The sequence below is a fragment of the Taudactylus pleione genome, unplaced genomic scaffold (genome assembly GCF_031769625.1).
Source record: "Taudactylus pleione unplaced genomic scaffold, aTauple2 ptg000703l, whole genome shotgun sequence".
Classification (NCBI taxonomy): domain Eukaryota; kingdom Metazoa; phylum Chordata; class Amphibia; order Anura; family Myobatrachidae; genus Taudactylus; species Taudactylus pleione.
The window spans coordinates 5,273,423-5,293,847 of record NW_028285105.1 but is presented as its reverse complement, the minus strand read 5'-3'; the positions used below and the strand labels follow the sequence as shown (position 1 = coordinate 5,293,847).

Sequence of the window (20,425 nt, the reverse complement as noted above, 5' to 3'; positions counted from 1 at the left end):
GTAGCTACCATTCCACTCATGCAGCAGCGCACCATCACTGGGGACTGGTACGTGAACCAATGCCTTCCGCAAGTGCTGGAAGCCATTTCCGGGTGCCATCCAAGAACTTTCGCACGTGGGGCCCTTCTCTATCCCGACAATGCACCTGCCTACAAGTCCAGGAAAGTGGTGAATTTTCTGGCCCATGAACGCATCCAAGAGCTTGGTCATCCACTGTACAGCCCAGACCTGGCCCCCTGCGACTTCTTTGTGTTCCCACAAATCAAGCGCAAGATGAGTGGGATTCGTTATGAGTCACTAGAAGCTGCAGTGGAGACCTTCATCCAGCATGTAGAAGACATACCTGCTTTTTTTTTCTTTTTTAATTCAATAAATTTTTATTGATTTTTATAAACAATTACAGACATAAAGTTAAACTGACAGTGCTGAAGCATTGTAAAAACAATATATTGACAATTGTTAATTCACAATAAATTTGTATATTCTATTTCAAAGAGAGCTTGGACGTGGTCTCAATTTGTTAGAATCAAACATCAACACTTGATATATAGATAAAACTATTTCTGAGAGGATCGAAGATGGTCATTTGGGATTGATTTCGAACAAACAAGCCTCAGATATATAGTGTTCCCTCTAGCTCCGGCGGGAGGCAGGGCGCGACCGAGAAGGGGCGTGGTCATCGAAAAGGGGGCGTGTCTATAAGACGCGTCCCCTTTTCGTCACTCTTGGGGGCGTGCCCGGCACTTACGGACACGCCGGGCAGCCCCCAAGCCCTGCAGACAGGGAGAATAGATGCCGGGCGCATGCGCCCGGCGTCTATTCTCCGGCGGTGACCGGGCCACCGCACATTTCTTCACCCGCGGGACACTGCGACCCGCAGGTGAAGACGGTTCCCGCAGGCTGTTAGGGCAGGGAGCTTTTTGCCCTCCTTCTGGAGGGCAGGGCGTTTTTTGCCTTCCAGAAAGAGGGCAGGGCGCCGCGCCCCGCTAAAACAGCCTAGCGGGAACGCTAGATATATGTGTCGTTTGAATCTCAGCTAATCATCACACAAATGTATAATTATTATATCAGACATTTGCCATTCTCCATCGGGATTCAACAAAGTATCGCTAAAGACCAACCGAAGTTTAGTTGGCATGACGAGCATACGTCGATTCAAGCCACCTTGACCATATCTTAAGAAATTTCTTTTCTGACTTCCTGGCTATAAACACATACTTTTCGTGTGAAACTACTTTGTTTACCAACGATAACCATGCATTAATGTTCGGGCCGCAAGGTGCCATCCATTCCCTCGCTATGCACACTTTAGCGGGCATGCACATATTGTTTACAAATAATTTAGGGTATCTACCAATTGTCTCATCTTCAATGTTAGCCAGAACACAGGACACAGGAGTGAGGACATCCTGTGGTATACCTGTGTCTGATAGAATATGACATATTTCTTGCCAAAAAGTATTTATCTTTGGACATTGCCATATAAGGTGCCAAAAATCTGCCTCTATTGAGTTACATTTGGGACATTGCGTGTTTGCCCTACCCCCAATTGCGTATAGCCTATTAGGTGTCATGTATACTCTGTGGAGTATGAACAGCTGTATCTGTTGAAATCGAGTAGACTCTGTGGCATTGCGTGGACTGGCCAAGGCTACTTGCCATGCCTCGTCAGAGAGTGGACCAATATCATATACCCATTTTTGTCTAATATGCGGTAGGTCAGATGCATGATGCCCATCCAATAATTTATTATATAAAATAGAAATCAGGCGGCAGGAACCTATCGATGTCATCATTGTTTTAAGCGGTGAGTCACGGAGAAGCAGTGGAGCCCCTCTGAATTGAGCCTTAAGTGCATGCCTAAGTTGAAGGAATCTGTAAAAGTATTCCCCAGGGATCTTAAATTCTTCCTGAATTTGCTGAAAAGATTTCAAGTATCCTTCCCAATGTAATTGCCCTATAGATGTCACTCTCCATCTTCCCCATATTTCCCCAACCTGCAGCTCAGAAAGCGCCCTTGTGTGAGCTAACGGGGCATCTGGATCTAATCCCTCCACCTTTAGAATTCGCGAGGCCAATCTCCAAATCATTACAGCTTGTTTAAACAAGGGAATTTTGACAAGTTATCAAGCTATCACTAAGGAGTAGTTGAACCGGAGACAAACCCATGCCGCTCTCAGCCATAATATGATTAAGCATTGAGTCTACCTGTACTGCTTGAAACCACTCCCATAAATGTGCCAATTGCGTGGCATAGTAGTAAATTCTAAATGAGGGCAGTGCCAGACCGCCTGAATCTCTACGTCTAGTCAATGTGTCAATTTTGATTCGAGCTCTCCCACTAGACCAGATTAAAGAGGAAAGCAGGCCATCAATCTGTTTAAATATTCGCTGTGGAATATATATTGGGGAATGATGAAGAACATATAGTATTTTGGGTTGTACGACCATTTTAACTATGTTTACTCGGCCTGTCATAGTGAGTGGTAATTTGCCCCAAACAGAGACTCGAGTTTTAAGAACTTCCAGCTGGGGGTTGATATTAAGGGGTAGATACCTTGAGGGATCCTTTGTAATCCATATCTCACGGTATTTAAAAGAATTTACCCAATGTAGCGAGTAACGCAACATTGGATCAGTTGGGCCAGGATCTACAAATGGAAGCACGTAGGATTTGTCCCAGTTCACAAATAGGGCCTAATTCAGACCCGCTCGCGAGCGCTGGCAAGCGGGTCGATGTTGCCCAAGTGCGCATGCGCACGACGGAGCAGGCTCCGTCGTGCGCATGCGCAAGACCCGAATAACGACGGCCAAGCCGTCGTTATGGGTCTCGCACCAAAGGGGGCGTGCTGTCGATGGTGAGTGACAGCACGCCCCCTTTGGTGGGCGTGCCGGGGGCGTGGCTGCCCAGACGGAGGCGTTCCCATGGGAACGCCTACCGTCTGGGGCCGGTCCCACTGACATCACTAGTGATGTCAGTGGGAGTGCTTTTGGCTCGTTCGGAGCGTCTGGCTCTGAATCAGGCCCATAGACCGGAGTATCTACTAAAGGTATCTATAGTACTTAAAACTTGCGGCATGGAAACTGTATATTTTGAAATAAATAATAAAATATTGTCTGCGTATAGAGCAATCTTATCTACTTTAGTTCCCACGGTAAGACCTAGTATATGTGGACAAGCTCTAATTTTGCACGCCAAGGGTTCAATGGCAAGGGCGAACAAAATAGGTGACAGGGGACAGCCTTGCCTGGTACCCCGGAACAGTGGGAACTGGGAGGAAACAAATCCATTTATCGCAACTCTTGCCACTGGAGACGAGTATAGTAGTTTAACCCATTTTATGTATCCCGGACCAATTCCAAATCCCTCCAGTGACTCCCACAAGTATTCCCACTCCACTGAATCAAACGCCTTAGCGGCGTCAAGGGACATTATGACGGATGTTGAGTCATCTCTTCGGGGCACTTGCAAATGGGTAAACAGGCGTCTAAGATTAATGGCAGTCGATTTGCCAGGCATAAAGCCCGTTTGATCCGGGTGAACTAATTGTAGTATAACTTGGTTAATTCTAGTAGCTAGAACTTTTGCTATTATCTTAACATCAGTGGGTAATAATGATATGGGCCTGTACAGGAAACATTCTTACCAGGCTTGGGTATAACAATTATAAGAGCTTCTGACATAGAGTCAGGGAGTTTGTTATGTTCATATATTTGATTAAAGAGTTTAAGCAGGAAAGGCAAATAAAAAGCTTTATGTTTCCTGTACAATTCAAGAGGGATCCCATCCACCCCTGGAGCTTTGCCAGTGGGGAAGGAGTTAATGGCCAACTCAATCTCTTCTATGGTTATGGGGGAGTCTAAAAGATCGCGACCTTCTGGGCTAAGTTTTGGAAGAGATATATCTGCCAAGTAGTTACGAATATCCTGTATCCCATCTTTCAAACGAGAACTATACAGCTGACGGTAGTATTTCGCAAATTCCATGGCAATATCTGGTACCTTATTATATACCACTCCATCATGGTCAATAATCTGGGCTACGTTTATAGATGATCTCTCGCCTCTAGCTAACTTGGCCAAATATGATCCAGGTCTATCCCCTGAGGCATATTGGAGGTGAGAAGAAAATAGCAGTTTGAAATTTGCCTTATCCTCCAAGCAGTTTGTCCCATGGCCTTTTGCGCAGCTACCCAATCCTGTCTGTTAGATTCAGAGTTATCGGAAGGGTATGTCAGCTCCAGCGTTCTACACATTGTCTCCAGTTCAAGCTCCTGTTTTTTTATAGAACGATTTAAGGCTGGCCACTCTCTGGGCTTCATTCAGAGGCGGTCGGAGGGTGCAAGCGGTCGCTCAGAAACTGGGGCGGCCGCTTGCATCCTGACCGCCCGCCTCTGTTTTCGGTCGTTAGGCTGTGGGTTTACACCCACAGCTCTAACGACCGCTAGGGTGATGGTCGCGATGGTCAAAAGACCATCGCGACCATCGGGGCTTACGACGGGACCCTAGGGTAGGGTCTCACTTGTCGTAAGCCCCGGAGAGCTTCTGGCTCTGTCAGAGCCGGAAGCTCTCCACTGACATCACTAGTGATGTCAGTGGGGCCCTACCCCCAAACGGCAGGCGTTCCCCAAGGGAAAGCCTCCGTTTGGGCTGCCACCCCCCCCGGCCCGCCTTCCAAACGGGGCGGGCTGTCAATCAACATGGACAGCTCGCCCCCTTTGGAAAGAGACCCGCTACGACCAGCGCTGTCGGTCGTAGTGGGGTCTCCACGCATGCGCACGAAGGAGCCGGTCCCTCGTGCGCATGCGCACTGGACAAACATCGAGGCAGCCCGTGCGGTCGTAGACCGTACGGCCGCCTCTGAATGAGACCCTATGTATCAAGGTACCTCTAATGGGGGGCATCCACTAGACGATTTTTATCCCTGTCCAACCTCTTAACGATTTTTCCCTTGAAGTTTCCCTTGAAATTTGATCTTCCACTCTGAACAATTTGCAAAAGATTTGCAAAAGATCTAACGATAAACTATTGTTATTTTCAATCTGTGATTGAGAGCTTTCAGCTATAGTGGGCAGATAGTGGTTCATCGCTTGATCGTTCAGCGTGAACGATGTGTAAACGATTTGTAAGCAATCAAGTGAAATTGACCTGCATGTTCAGTCAATGGAGGAGACGATAAAACGACCAGCGGGGAGCGCGCATCGTACATCATTAGAAACAATTACTGCACGATTTGCAAACGATGTTCAAACAATGTTTGAACGATTATCGAACGATTTTATCATTATCGTTCAACTTTATCGTCTAGTGGATACACCCCCTTAAGGAATGCCTTAAAAGTATCCCACAAACTGGGTCGAAAAAACGGTCCATTATTTAGATCAAAAAACTCGGACCATGCAGCTTCCAAATTCAAGACGAGCACCCATTCGTGTTAGCCAAAACGGATTTAGGGCCTGATTCAGAGCCGCTCGTAAGCGGACCGCTCGTTCGTTCTGACCGATGTTCGCTTCATCTGCGCATGCGTACGGATTGTAATACGTATGCGCGAACCAGTCAGTGCGGCCGAAAATCGTTTGTTTCGCTATATAGCGAATGCCTGCTACTTTGAGTGACAGGATGAGGCGTATGTGGGTGGGGGCCTTTGCAATTATGCGCACACCGGAAAAAGGGGTATCTCCCCTTACCAATCCAGCCCGACATGTCTCAGGCTGCTCCCCCACTGGCTCTCAGTCAAAAGTGCCCATTATGCAGTTCCCCCTGTATTTGTGCCCCTTTATACTGTGCCCCCCTGTAGTTTTACCCCTTTATGCATTGCCCCCTGTAGTTTAGCTTTGCCCTCATGCAGTGCCCCCCTGGCTGAAGTAGTGCCCTTATGCAGTGCCCCCAGGCTGGCCCCTTATGCAGTGCCCTCAGGTTTAAAGTGTCCCTTATGCAGTGCCCCCAGGCTGGCCCCTTATGCAGTGCCCCCAGGCTGGCCCCTTATGCAGTACCCCCCAGGCTGGTCCCTTTATGCAGTGCCCCCAGGCTTAAATAGTGCCCCCAGATTGGCCCCTTATGCAGTGCCCCCAGGCTGGCCCCTTTATGCAGTGCCCCCCAGGCTGGCCCAGGTTTAAAGTGTCTACTTTATGCAGTGCCCCCAGACTGGTCCTTGCCCCAGCCCAGCACTTACCTTTACTTGCTGGCCTCTCCAGCTCCCCGCTGCCTCGCGCTGACTGGATTTAACTAGATCCAGCAGGCGCGTGGGGCAGGCTCCTCACGTCGCGGATGATGTCATGACATCACTTGCGCAGTGCATCACTGGGAACGCTGGCCTCTGAAGCGATTGGAGGCCAGCGTTCCACAGTGGGGGGTTAGCGGGGGAAAGTGCGGGCGACAGGCTGTTTTCTGCCGGGCATTGTGCCCGCAGTAAACAGCCTGGGGAGAACACTGCTCATACAATAATCCCAATAACATCCCATCTTAAATTAAGTCACTACGTGACCGTACTATTACCCAGTCAAAATACAGTTCCCATGCCAAAAAATTAACATCCCCCTCCCACTATATTTTTTTTAACAGAGTGCCAACCAGGGATTTCTCTGGACAATAATTACACAAGGCAATTACAGACTACCATGCTCAGTTAGAAATGATGCTGTAATATTCTCTCTCTATACACAGTGGACAAGGAAACCATACACATACTTGATTACAACTCATCATAACAATGAATACAATACATGCTGCACTGTGCTGATGGATGACAGTATAAACTATACCATCGGTTTCTGTCCTGCAGGCTGCAGCCCAGCATTGGCACAACATCAGTACATTAAATGCTCTCTCACCTTTTTCACTTCTCTCTCAACTGCGTCCATGAAGGTGTGCGTCACCAGCAGCGCAATACTGACAATGAGCAGCAGCAGGGACAGCGCTCCGCAGGTGTACAGTGTCCACCGTGCAGCTGCCATAGCGTTTGCTGCACACACTGACGGGCCAGGGAGGGGCCAAAGCTGCTGTCACTCACAAACTGAGGAAATTATTATTATTACTCCCAGTGGCAGCAGCAGGAGGGTTGCTGTGTCCACAACAAGGATCCGCACCCTAAAAGGGAAGCAATGTCTTCAGAACTGATAACCTGGCTAGAATAACAAGCTTCCCTGCTGGCTATGTGATGTGTGCTAGCTCGAGAAATGCTGCATGCGTTATTCTGTAATTCCTGTGTTCCTTCCCCTGTCTGTCTATTAATAGGCTCTCCTTCTGTGCGATGATCCTGCTATGCTGCTTGCAGCACTCAGATTGTCAGTCTGCCTGCATACAGCACAACAAGCTATGCTCTGTCTGTACTTGCAGCCTCCCCTTGTCTCTGTGGGCTGGGGAGGTCAGAGCCTCTTGGTGACGCCTTGCATGACACACTCCCAGCCCCCTATCTCATTGTACTGGCACTCAACAATCAACTCAGCTGCTCGTTCGTTTGGCCTGCTCAGTAGTTTTGTTTCTCTCCCATCTTATTGAGTCAGTGGTATATAGGGTCCGTGCCAGAACACTAAGCTCAGTTTTACTGCAGTGATAAGCAACATGACATACTTCCGCGCTGGGAAGCCCTCTAACATTAAAAAGGGCTCTGCATTATCCGTAATCTCAAGTTAAATTAATATATTTACTCAATGAAAAAGACACCTATATGTAATAATATATAAACATACCTTTTAAATAAGCATTATAAGATCTAACATCCAAACGGGAAGGAGTTAGGTGTTGCAAGTGGAGGCTTGAGGTGCCCGCATGTGGCCCCAGTGCCACCTTTATTATTGTGACCAGTTTATTGATTTGGTCTATGGGCCATCTCTGGTTTTAGAACTGCGCAGGCGCAGAAGCCAAACTGCATATGCAGATTTAGGAATGCGATGTCGCTCGCAGTGTCTCAACGCCACAGCATGATTGACACGGAGCGTTCCATCTCTGATTCAGGCACTATGAGCCGTATTCAGTTTGAGCTGAGCCGCGATACATTTTCGCGGCTCGGACTTTTCGCCTACTTTGCCTGTTTTGCAGGCAGAAAAGTATCGCGCGCGTGCCCTCTTTACCCCGTATTCAATTTGAATGTACGCGACAACGGGACCCGGCGAAACTTGAACAGGCGGAGAGTACTGTCAGAATTGGGGAAATCAGCCTGAAACCCCCCAAAAGATGCTCTGACATGGGGGTTAGCTATGGTTACCCCTGATTTGGCTTGCTGAAGGTACTTGGTGTTTTGGGCATACTTGGGGACACCCACAGTCAAGTTCGCTAGTTTTTAACTTTGTACCCCAACTTTTTTATTTTCGCCCCCTTTTTCAAAGTCTTTTTTTGGGGTGTCCTTAAGTGTTTTTTTTATTTTTTTGACACAGTTTACCTTTGGGGGACTGTCTAAAGGCTGCAGGGGGGTTCCCGCAACGTTGCACCCCAAAACCCCAATTCTGTACTTATTTCCGCCTGCTATTCATAGGCGACACTTTTTCGCCTAGTACATTGCATTGACTTTCTGCCTAGGCGGAAAGTCTTTCAAATTGAATACGGTGTAAAACCAAAACAGGCGAAAATGATGTCATCGGCGAAAAAGTATAGCGGATCCGGACTTTTCGCCTCAAATTGAATACGGGCCTATGTCTCCGAAAAATGTAGAATCATCCATGGACAGTGGAAATTCGCCACTGAACTCAAACACTACCAGCACTGTTGCATCCAAAAGGGATGTAGTTATACTGACAGTCGGGATGCCAGCGCCAGAATCCTGACAACTGTCAGAATCCCGGCGCCTGCATCCTGACCACCAGCATCCCAACGGTAAGTATTAGGGTTAGGCACTAGGGGGAGGGTTAGACACTAGGGGAGGGTTAGACACTAGGGGGGGAGGATTAGGCACTAGGGGAGGGTTAGACACTAGGGGAGGGTTAGACACTAGGGGGGGAGGATTAGGCAGTAGGGGAGGGTTAGACACTAGGGGGGAGGGTTAGGCACTAGGGGGGAGGGTTAGGCACTAGGGGGAGGGTTAGACACTAGGGAGAGGGTTAGGCACTTGGGGGAGGTTTAGGTCCTAAGTGCGGAGGTTAGGTTTAGGGTGTGGGGAGGGAGGGGTAAGATCAGGGCTGGCTCCAGGGGTCTGAGCACCCTGTGTCTGCCTGGTACGTAGCGCCCTGCAATCACGGGCGGAGAAGCCGCGCGCAGCCGAAATTCTGTGTGTGGCCTAATTACCATAGGCAAACGCCCCCTAAGTGATGTTATTTGGAGGCGTGCCCGCATGGCACGCCTCCACAAAAACATCAGGCTGGGGGTAAAGCCCAGCCCTCCGTCACTGGCTGGGCTTCCTCCAGCCCTCTCCCGTCAGTGAATGGATGCAGCGCGCATGCTCGATGCATCCATTCACACTCCGGGGGTCCTGCACCGCCACACAGTTGCAGCGGTGGGGGTCCCCAACCTCCCAATTTGACCACCCGCGGGCCACTTTGGCCCACGGGTGGAACAGTACTGTCCCGCTGAAATCGGGATGTTGGGGAGGGGTGCGCCCTCTATGGGTGGCGCCCCTGTGCGACCGCACTGGTCGAACACCCCTAGATCCGGTCCTGGGTAAGATACTTACCAACAGATGTTGGTATCCTAACCCTGTCAGGATGCCGGCGGTGGGATTCTCACTGCCAGCATCCCGCGCTCTGGCACCCTGTACCCAACCCATCCGAACTCCTATCCTCCTATGGTCTCTTCCAGTAGAATTCATATCCCACAAATCACAACGATCACTACTTGGACTTTATGTTCTCTTAGCTCAGTGACACCTCCTGCTTCTCTAATATATCTTTCTCACTCTCTGACCACAATCTCCTATCCTTTTACTTCATCTTGCCTCCTTCTTCCCCATCTCCGCCCAAATCTGTGAGTACACTTCTTTAACCACTTTTCTGTTGCATTTCTAGCCATGTGGTGATGCAAAATTTTGTTTTTAACTTCTCTTTCGGGCCCTAATTCAGAGATACATGCTATTGTAGCCGCGTCTGGTATTCATACAGTGACACCCACCTGCCGCTGTGCGCATTAAGATGTATCATCGGGCGCATTAGTTGCACCTTTGGTCAAACATCCAACATTGCACCAGTCCTGTGGAAATGCAGACTATCCATCTGAACATGGCCATCTTTGTCAGTGAAACTGTGTCTTAAAAGGCAGTCACTGACTGTGGCGCGTTTGGCATAAATTAGCCACTGCAATCTCCTTTGCAGCATGAGATTTCTCTGCGTGTTAGGAGAAATGCTGTGTTTCAGTTAGGTCAGACATGATTCATATGCTGCCCGATCTGGTCGATAGTACCGAAATTTACGCTGGTGCGTGACTTCGTACGGATATGAGAAGGCAGCAGTGGGCATCCCTATGCTCGGGTAAGCTTTGGAAACAGCATATGCGTTCCGTGCAAAATCACTGCGATTGGATTAGCATTTATCTCTCAATCAGACCATAAGACAGCACATCACAGGGAGGTCAGGCTCTGTCAATGATGATAGAAGTGACAATTTTTATTGAAGATTTAGAAGCGAGGAGCCCGCAGCTTGCTATCTGGGACCATGTCACTGCTAGAACTGGACAGTGGTCATCATCACAGTGGGGCTAAGCTTCCTTACTGACCTTTTTGACCTAGTATAGAGGCTAGAAAATTTTTTTCAAAATCCCTCCAGCACACTGAAAAAAACCCAGCAAAAAGATTTGAATACTACATGATAATAGAAATTCAGATATCTTTGTTGCATATATTTGCATATACATGGTTAATCTCCGGGCCTCATCAAGTGCTATTATCATGTAGCCTTAGGGACGCCGACGCCGGTACAGAGAAGCTTTTTTGCAGTGTGCTGGTGAGAAGTTTTTTTTCTTTTTTTTCTAGCCTAAAGTAAGCATCTCCCTTTACAAGCACCTGTGAAAAACTATTATGTTGATAATGAGCAACCACTATTTTGTATTGCTGACCGAGTATAGAGAAATCTCATATCATTCTGACTATACCCTGCAAAACATTGTTTAAGGGGAGTATAAAATGGCACAATATCATCTGTTTTCCTAGGGGACATGACCAGGTCATGGATGGATGTGACTAGTGCTATCTCCCTCCAAAGCAATACTGTGCATAGGACTACTTGGTGCGCCACTGCCTTCATGTTACTTGGGGCTGATGGACTCCACAAGGTGCTTTAGGTCATGCCCCCTTATGTACACTCTAACTGAGGTCATGCCCTCTTTGTATTGTCTATATTTTGGGCAGGGCCAGCTCTTGGGGCGTTTGACCAGTGCGGTCGAACAGGGGTGCCACCCCATAGAGGGTGCACCCCTCCCAATTTCAGCGGGACAGTCCGTTTCTCAGGCACTGTCCCACCTGCGGGCCAAAGAGCCCCGCGGGTGGTCGGGAGGTTGGGGACCCCCACCGCTACAGCTGCGCAGTGGTGCCGGACTTCGGAGAAGCTGAATGGATGCTGCGTGCATGTGCGTCACATCCATTCAGTGCATGGAGAGGGCTGGGGGCAGTCCAGCTACTGACGGAGTGCTGGGCTCGCCCCCAACCTGACATTAAACACGGAGGCGTGCCATACGGGCACGCCCCCAAATAATGCCATTTAGGGGGTATGGCCCATGTTAATTAGGTTATGCCCCCTTTTCAGTTGTGCGTTGGGTTAAGAGGCAACCCATTCCCATTCTGCACAGGGTGCGGCTCCTCCTGGAGTCGGCCCTGATTTTCTCCCATGTTTGAATATATCCCGCAAGGCATCACATCTTGCTCCTCAGTCCTCCCCATGCTTCTATCCCACCAATCCTACTACACCTCTTCTGTCCCCCCTCTTTCCTACACTATACCATTACCCTCCTGCCACCGTTACTGTACAGTCTCATCTTCCCCAGTTTCCCTCGAGGATTACTAAATCCATTGTCCCACTTCTCCCTAATGTATATTACCAATCCTTCACTATTGTGCCCTATACAGCACAGATGGCCAGGTTATGGGATCCATTTACTAACGAGTTTGAGCTGTTCAAACTCGTTAGAAAAGAAATGTAACAGTTGTTGAAATTCATTAATGTATGTTATATGTTGTTTAGAATAACGCTATATAGTAGCGCATCATCCATGACATCAGATGGAAACCTTTATTTAGTAACAAGCGATAAAGCTAATTTACCGTTCATATATGTTAAATCAATTCTCCAGAGACAGGGCCTGATTCAGAGCCGCTCGCAAAAAGCGAGCACTTCCTCTGAATCAAGGCGGCCGCATGTTTTTTTAAACCCGGCCTCCTGGCCGCTCGCATAGCTGTGGGTGACCACCCACAGCTTTTGCGCGCGGCCAGGTGATGGTCGCGACCATCGGGCTTGCGACGAGACCCTTGTGGTAGGGTCTCGTTCAAGCAAGCCCCAGTGAGCTTCTGGCTCTAATAGAGCCGGAAGCTCACCACTGACAGTGAGGCCGCCCCCAAACGGCAGGCGTTCCTTCGGAAACGCCTCCGTTTGGCAAGCCACTCCCCCGACCCGCCTACCAAACGGGGCGAGGTGCCGATCAACATCGACAGCCGCCCCTTTTGGATGCGAGCGCCGGAGCGAGTGATTTCTCGCTCGCTCCAGGGCTCGTGCACGCGGCGTGTGCACTGCACGGCCATCGACCCGCTTGCGAGCTCATAGCGCTTGCAAGCGGGTCTGAATCAGGCCCACTGTCTCAGTTAAACAGCGCTCACAAGCGCTGAGGTCCCGGCAGGCAGCTCCGGCATCTGGAGACCTACCCATGATACTTTGCGGCAGCCGTGTATAATCATGTGACCAACCAGAGGTTTTCATAAGAGGCTGGCTGACTGTGACACTGCACATGCGCTGGATTCTAATCCTCTGATGCGCAGGTGCAGGACAACGTATTTAATAAAAAAATGTCATCTGCGTTATCTAGATATGAAAAATAGCGCTGAGGACTTTCTTTATTAGCGCTCGCACTGGGCATATGTTTTAATAAATACTTAATAAAAATGTAAATATAACGCAGTGATCCATAAAGAAAAATATTACTGCACTTGGAACTCATTAGTAAATGGAGCCTTATAAACTGCAATTATTATATGGATGATGGGTCCAGGACCGTAAGGAGGGTGGGGGAGATGTATTAAGCTCTGGAAAGTGATAAAGTATCAGTCAATTAGCTCCTGTCATGTTACAGGCTGTGTTTGAAAAATGTCAGGAGCTGATTGGTTGGTACTTTATTACTCTACAATTTACCACTTTCTAGAGCTTAGTACATGATCTTCCCCATTATGTCTTCTCCAACAGTTCTGCTGGTCACAGCCTCTCTAGGAAGCTCCAAACAGCAGGCTAATGGTCCAGAGAAGGTGCACCCACCCTCTCTCCTGCTATAGTGCGCAGCACTGCCCTTACTTTGCCAGGTCCAAGTCCATAACCCGGACCCCTAGATATGGTCCTCTTAAACATATACAGTACTGCTTCCCCATAGTGCAGTATAACATAAGCTCATGGTCTAGTAGTAGTTCTTCTCATCCGTGCCCAGTGTGCCCTACTACTACTACTGAAGGAGATTTAGACACTGCCCTGGACTTTACAGTGGGACAAGCCCCCTCCTGCTCTGTCAAAACCGTAGGTGCTATTACACGAAGCGCCAACAGAGGGAGCTGTGACACATGATGGACAATAATAATATACATCATGTGCATAAACCCTGTCGCTAGTTAACACACCTCTAACCAACGGGAGGCTGTAAGAATCTAATTTGTAACCCGTGCATAACGCAGCCTGGGAGTTTGCTCAACTGTTTTTTTTTCTCACCAGCCTTCGCGGCCACCATGACAGGATGAACATCATGAATTGCTTCTTCTACCCTTATCCAACATGGCGGAAAGCTTCAAGGGACGTGTAGCGGGTTTCGTGCGTGTTTAGACTGTCAGCGTCCTGGACGTGCGCATGCGTGGTACCCGATCTATGTCCTGCTGCTGGTGTATGCGGCGTGTGTGTCTGTCGTTGCTGGCTTGCCGCTTCCAGGGCCTGTACAGCTCCCCGGTGACATGTCGTTCAACTTCGGGACCGCCACTGGGATCACAACTAACCAGGGTAAGAGGCGGGCTGGGAGCGGAAGGGAGGGCGTAAGGCGGGCTCGCTCGCTCGCTCGCTCGCTCTATCTATCTATCTATCTATCTATCTATCTATCCATTTACCTAGACAAATAAATTACACAGATTCAGTAGTTGGCTGACGCCAAGTCTCCATTTTACCTGATTTTGATCAGTCACAGAGCCTATGTATGTGTGTAAAATATATATATATATATATATATATATATATATATGTGTGTGTGTGTGGTGGAACAGTGATCCTTGCAGAGCACACCATACTACAATGCACCAAGATATGCTGTATCCATGTATAGTGCAAGGGGTCAGAGGCCTGGTCACATCTGTGATACCTCTCTGAGCTACAGATACTTTTGGATATCCATCATCTTCCTATGGTTGCAGCACAGATTTTGCATTTGTGTGGTACATTCTTATGGCTTGGAGAGCACCATAAGAAGGACAGTTGGTCTCCTTGTCCACTGATAGTGTTTTTTTGTAAAAAAAAAACAAAACCTAAATTCAATACTACCCATAAAAGTACCTATACACCCCTTGCATTTACATTTTATAAGTGATTTGCTACTTAAAATAAGTCCAGAGTGCAAGCAGTACATCGCTTTCCCCATTTGCTTTAGTAGCTCTTGCATTTTAATGGGATTCCAACAAAGAAACCACTTTGAAGTGAATGGACAATAGTGCTAGATTGTTTCCTATTTTATTGTCTAATATACTGTTTCAGCACAATAGAAAACAGTTATGGCCCCTTAGGCCTATGTCACACTTGCCGGTTTTGACCGGGCGGCAAAAAGCTGCCTGGTTTTTTGCCAGGTGTGAAAAATAGTGGTGGCTGAAAGCAGGTGCCTTCTTTCCCACGGCATGGCGCGGTCGCCATGTTACAACCGGGAATATCCACTGTGCAGGTCGGGTGCCGTGCCCGTCCCTGCACACCAGTGGTGTATAGGAAACAATGTTTCCTTTCACACACACTGGCTTGTGCCTGCTGGGCTTGTGCTGCTGCTGTGTATGCCCAATAAATGAATATAAAAAACGGCACATTAAAAGCGGCTCAAAGCCTGGAAAAACCCGGCTGGCTACCGCCAGGTTATCCCCGGTCGGCCAAAACCGGCAAATGTAACATAGGCCTTTAGGGGTTGGGTATGATATACCGACGTGAAGAATGCTGGCTGTCAATACACTGACATCTTGATAACTACAATCCCAACAGGGGAACGGTAAGTAGTGTTCCCATGTCCTATTTATCCCCTAACCCTTCTTTCCTGCAGTCTAACACTAACCCTCCCGGTAAGTGCCTAACCCCTTCTGTCTGGAGCCTAACCTCTCCCCTCCTGCAGCCTATGCCTGGGGTTCCTAAACCAAAACCAGCTGCCCAGCTGTACTTGCGTTCGGGATGCTGGCTGTCGGGATTCTGGCGTCTGTATCTCCAGCCATGTTGGGATTCCGTCGCCGGTCTTCCCACGCTGATCGAGATTTTGGCAGTCTGCATCCCGGCCATCGGTCAAATTACCGCATGCCCCCCGTTAGTATTATGCAGAGAACACTGAGGGAACCACAGCTTACGGAGACTTCTTGATGCTGGGTCTGGTGGACTGTGGAAAGGCGAGAGCTGAGCATGCTGAATTTTAATGGTTCATTCCTGCGTAATGGCTTCAACTCTACACTGTCTAGAATATTGTTGGTTTTCCTTGTATTAGTGGAACCCTGCATCCGTTGTCCCCCTGTACTGGTCTAAAATGACACTTGTAGATGTGTTGTCATGAACTTAACTTTAATTCTGTCTTATTTCCATTTCTTGTGAAAGCCAGTGTTTTATCTGCTTCTCCCTCTCTAGAAAGTACAACGATCACTGCCACATAAATACTAATGAACTAAAACAACATTTGTGTTATGCAATGTGTGATAGAGATTAGAAGATCCATTAATTCCTCTTAAGATGTGGAAGCTTTTCATCATGTCACAGGGCCTGATTCAAAGATGGACGCAGTTAGTACCGCTGCTGCGTATTTGCAGGCAGTGACTGTGCTAATGTATGCAAAAGTCACAGGAAATGTCTTTAGATAAGACACCCACTGCAGGCTTCTGTGATCCGCTGCTGCATGCGAGGACACAGCAACGCATCAACTGTGAGACCATCTGCGTAACCATCAGATTACTCAGGATGTCCGATTAAATCACGCAGCCGGGGCCAGTAAAGCTGTGTCCTAGGACACGCCCAGAAGACGGGACTAACCCCACCCATTTTGTGTAACTGTTCCTTCCAAACATGCCGTAACTTTTGGGACACTGCAAGGGATTTTTACAAAGGCAAAATCAACCTGCTCTTGCCTTAAACGTTGCACTCTCAAAAACCCGCTACTTATTACGTTTGGCCTCAATTCTATTTCTCCATTTTCTACATTTAATTTTAGTCTCATTGAACTGTCATGTTTTATATATTTCCAGTCATGTTTTAATATTGAATTGTATTCGTGTTATTGATTAGAGTATGTTTGTACAACAGAATGACTGACTGATTCTTTTGCTGTTATTCCCCAATCTCAATTCATTTATTTTTCAATAGGTGCACCAGGGTTCTCCCTGGGAAATTTTACTCCAAAAACCACTGCATCCGGTTTTGGATTTGGCCCCACTGCCACAACAACAGCAACTGGATTTGGCGGTAATCACAAACTACTTTATTTGGTCTCAATGAGATCAATTTATGGAATAATTTAGTTTAGTGATTGAATAATTCCATTCTGTTCCTTTACAATAAATGTTTGTTTGCTTTTTATAAATAGAACCATTTATTTTTAAGCGTGCATATTTTATCATAGTTATTACTTGTGCATTGTTGCTATTTTCTATCCATTGAGTCACTTCACCACATGTGACTTGAGGACTTATGCAGTTGAGCATTATTTAGATACACAAACCCTGTGTTGCATTTACGTAAGGGCGCAGGACTGTGCCATTATAACGCATTTCCTACCAGTCTGCTGCCATATGGAAAATGAGCCAAAACGTCTTCCTGTTAACGGAATATGGAACTTGTAGAATCCTTGGATGACTGTTCTCTGCATGGATGCCAAGTGTAGTATTTCCATTTAAGTATTATTTAGGCCATTGCATCTTGGTTAAAATATTGTTTAGTTATCCACTGTTTGTTGTTATAATACCATATTTTCAGCTTCTAATTTGGACTGTGATCACCTGAAACTAAGCAAAATGACTGTTGACTGGCCTTTCCTTACAAAGTTTGATTGCATGACACTAGATTGTGCGTGGTAGTGCACTCAGCGTATCATGAAGGAATTTAACCATCCAGAGGACACATTGGATCAAAACAATGTAATTATGTCAGATGGTTTTTCAGCAAATGACAGATGGGAGCCACATGATTGCATATCTTAATGCAATTGTTGTCCTTATTGGAAGCTGCAAATAGAATAAATTGTACTAATCGAGTTTAAAACAATATAGGGGAAATTATTCTGCTAATTTGATTTTGTAATTTATTTCTTGCATTCCAACTTAACCAAGAAGGCATTGAAAAATAAATCCTATGTGAAAAGTTCATTTATATATAGGAAGTGATTTGTCTCTGCTGGTCCTACTGGTATTTTGTTTCCATAGTTTTGTGCCGTTCTGTTCAATATAACTTTCCGGTCTTTCCTTATACCCAATTGCATTCATGAATTGACACTTTTTGCCAACACCCGGTATCCTGTTTAATCCTGTATGCATCCTCAAATCCTTCTATCTTCCTAAATGTACGCAGGAATCTTTAATCTATATTTCTTTCATTCCGCTTTGACAAGTGAAAAGAGGAGAGTTAGGAGATGAAATAGAGATTATTGAAACAATATAAATGAAAGTTGGACTAAAGAGGGTATCCAATTAGCCACAAAAACTTTTCAGACAAATCGCACAAATTTGCCACTTATGGCATGTATGCGCGCTCCCATTTACCGTGCAATCTAATTACAAAACCGGCGATCACACATTCGCACAATAATTCGTGCAGGGATGACAGGCGATAAGTACAGGTGAAAATGGGGAAATCAGCCTGTATCCCCAAAAAAGGTAAACTAATATTGGGTAACAGTATAGAAGTCTTTTGTCCATAATCAAAGGGTTTGGAGTTCTTAAATAGTGTCAAATGGCTGTTATATGCATTTTTCTGTAACAGTGAAAAAAAGAGAGATATTTTTTGGGTGGGTCAAAATTGAATGCTCTAGTTAAATTAGGGGTACATAAAATGGGGGTAAATATATTTATGAGTCATTTTAGAGCACTTTTAAATAAAAAAAAAAAATACACCTGCTACAATGCAATGTTTAAAACACCTGCCCCATCCATACAGCCCCCCCAAATACCTAACCAACTACTTTGAACTAATTTTCCTGCACTTTTTACCCCAAATATGTCGTTATTGGCCATATAAGCTAATTAAGAAACTATTTTTGCCTAATTAGCCATTAAGAGGGGTGTCCCAGGGCTTCTGCACCAAGACCTGACATTTTAGACCAAAAATGGGGATTTTGCACAACGTTTCACCTACTCGTAGATGGTGAAAACTAATTGCGGCTAATTGGATATCCCCGAAATCTGTTCTTTTCCATCCATGTTGATGTGTATTTTATAAGCTTCTTCATAAAGGTACTATGATCTCTTATGTTCTTTTCCAATTCTTCTCCATGTGACAGATGTTAGAAATGCAACGAAACAAATGGTTTTACAAGAAGTTTGTGTGCATATATACCATGACAGAACAATGATTCAATTTCTGTAAATTATGTAAAAGTGCCCATACATCAATAGGCCGATTCCATGATCGGCAAAATCCAACATGTTAGAAATCCACCGACTCACCGATTCCAATCATTTTTGGTTCGGAATCTGCAAATCTAGAATTTCCAGCAGAGTATTGTTGATGTATGGGCCCCTTAATGTTCCTGGAGTTTGCAGTTTATTTGAGTTAAAATGTTAGTGATGTTGGCAAAAATAGACTAAAGCTGGCCACACACTAGACCAATTTATATCCAACCAGTTGATTGGTTGGAATGAAAATCTGATAAGGAGTGGGAGTAACTGATGATCAGCAATTTGCTCCTAAATGCCAGAAAACAGATGAAAATGGTCAGTCAGACAAGTTTGAACAAACTATTTAGATCAAACATTTAAGAAACAGTCTTTGTCCATTTTCCAGCGTTTGGGAGCAAATTGCTGATTGTCATTTGCTTTCATACCTTACCAGATTTTCATTCCAACCAATCAACTAGTTGGCTGGTTGGACAGATAATCTGCAGATGTGTGGCCACTTTTAGGCTTCGTACACATGGATGTTGAAAAGCCACTGTAGTTGGAGAATAGATAATGTGACCTCACTTCAGGGGAAGGTTGGAGACCTATTCATTAATGCGTCTCAGCATAGTGCACTCTGTACTTTATGTTCCCATAGAGCTGCACCATATTTTGATGAGCACTGGTGAGTGGTCACTGCAAGCAGGATTGAAATTGATGTAAAGTGTCAGAAAGCACGTGCTTACTGGCTGCTCACTTACATTACATTTTTTGGGAGCAATAGGGTTAGTAAATTTTATTTGGCTTTGTTTATACCTGTTTTAACACCCTTGTGTACAAGCTCAGGCATACTTTCAGGATTGTTGTATAAGTTGAACTGTGTGAAATGTAAAATCTGGTCCATAGATTTCTTGATTGCTTATTCATTTAAGTGTCATAATTTCCTTTTAAAATGTCCTTAAAATTTAATTTTATGTTTTTCAAGAACATTAATGTAACATGGAATATGTCATTCACATATACACACATTCCAACTGTATAAATGTAGTAAGACTGTTTTTGTGAAAATTAGGGAACCATGATTTATTTCACACTTGGGTGCCTTTCATTCAATCTAGATATCTGTATCATCTCTCTACTTTTTCCTCCTCTAAACTAGTTTTTAATTCCTGCCACCTTTTCTTCATGCTTCCCTCTCGTCAGGATTTGGAGGGCTGGAGTCAGCGACCTCCAACACCACTGGGTTTAACTTTGGTGGGTTCGGACTAGCTGCCAACCCTGCTTTAAACTTTAACATTGGGAACTTCAGTGTTTCCTCTGCTCCAACGCCACCCTTCAATTTTGGTAACAACCTGGCAAGTGCAGGTAGAGAAAACCGAATGTATGTGATGTTTGTCATGAATATAATCGATGCAGTGATCCAAGAATTGGCCAGAAACAACTGATAGTCTTAAATTCTCTATTAGCAGGAGAATGTGCTATTAATAATCATAAAACAAGAATGCAATCCATGTATGCTTTGAA

The 20,425-nt window shown here is 46.1% G+C and overlaps 2 protein-coding genes across 3 annotated transcripts in view; one reads left to right on the top strand and one right to left on the bottom strand.

The window, feature by feature from the left end:
• SCARB2 (scavenger receptor class B member 2) overlaps positions 1-14,075 on the bottom strand; it is a 73,306-nt gene extending 59,231 nt beyond the window's left edge. Inside the window, exon 1 of one of the 2 annotated variants that reach the window (XM_088456421.1) lies at positions 13,815-14,075. In XM_088456421.1, the coding sequence (XP_088312547.1) occupies positions 13,815-13,850 (36 nt within the window). In that variant the 5' untranslated portion in view covers positions 13,851-14,075. Of the gene's footprint in view, positions 1-6,830; positions 7,387-13,814 lie in introns of those variants that run through there. The other variant, XM_088456419.1, reaches the window with a different exon arrangement.
• NUP54 (nucleoporin 54) overlaps positions 13,723-20,425 on the top strand; it is a 38,338-nt gene continuing 31,635 nt past the window's right edge. Inside the window, exons 1-2 of the mRNA XM_088456418.1 lie at positions 13,723-14,096; positions 16,677-16,775. Coding sequence (XP_088312544.1) covers positions 14,051-14,096; positions 16,677-16,775 — 145 coding nt within the window. The 5' untranslated portion in view covers positions 13,723-14,050. The remainder of the gene's footprint in view (positions 14,097-16,676; positions 16,776-20,425) is intronic.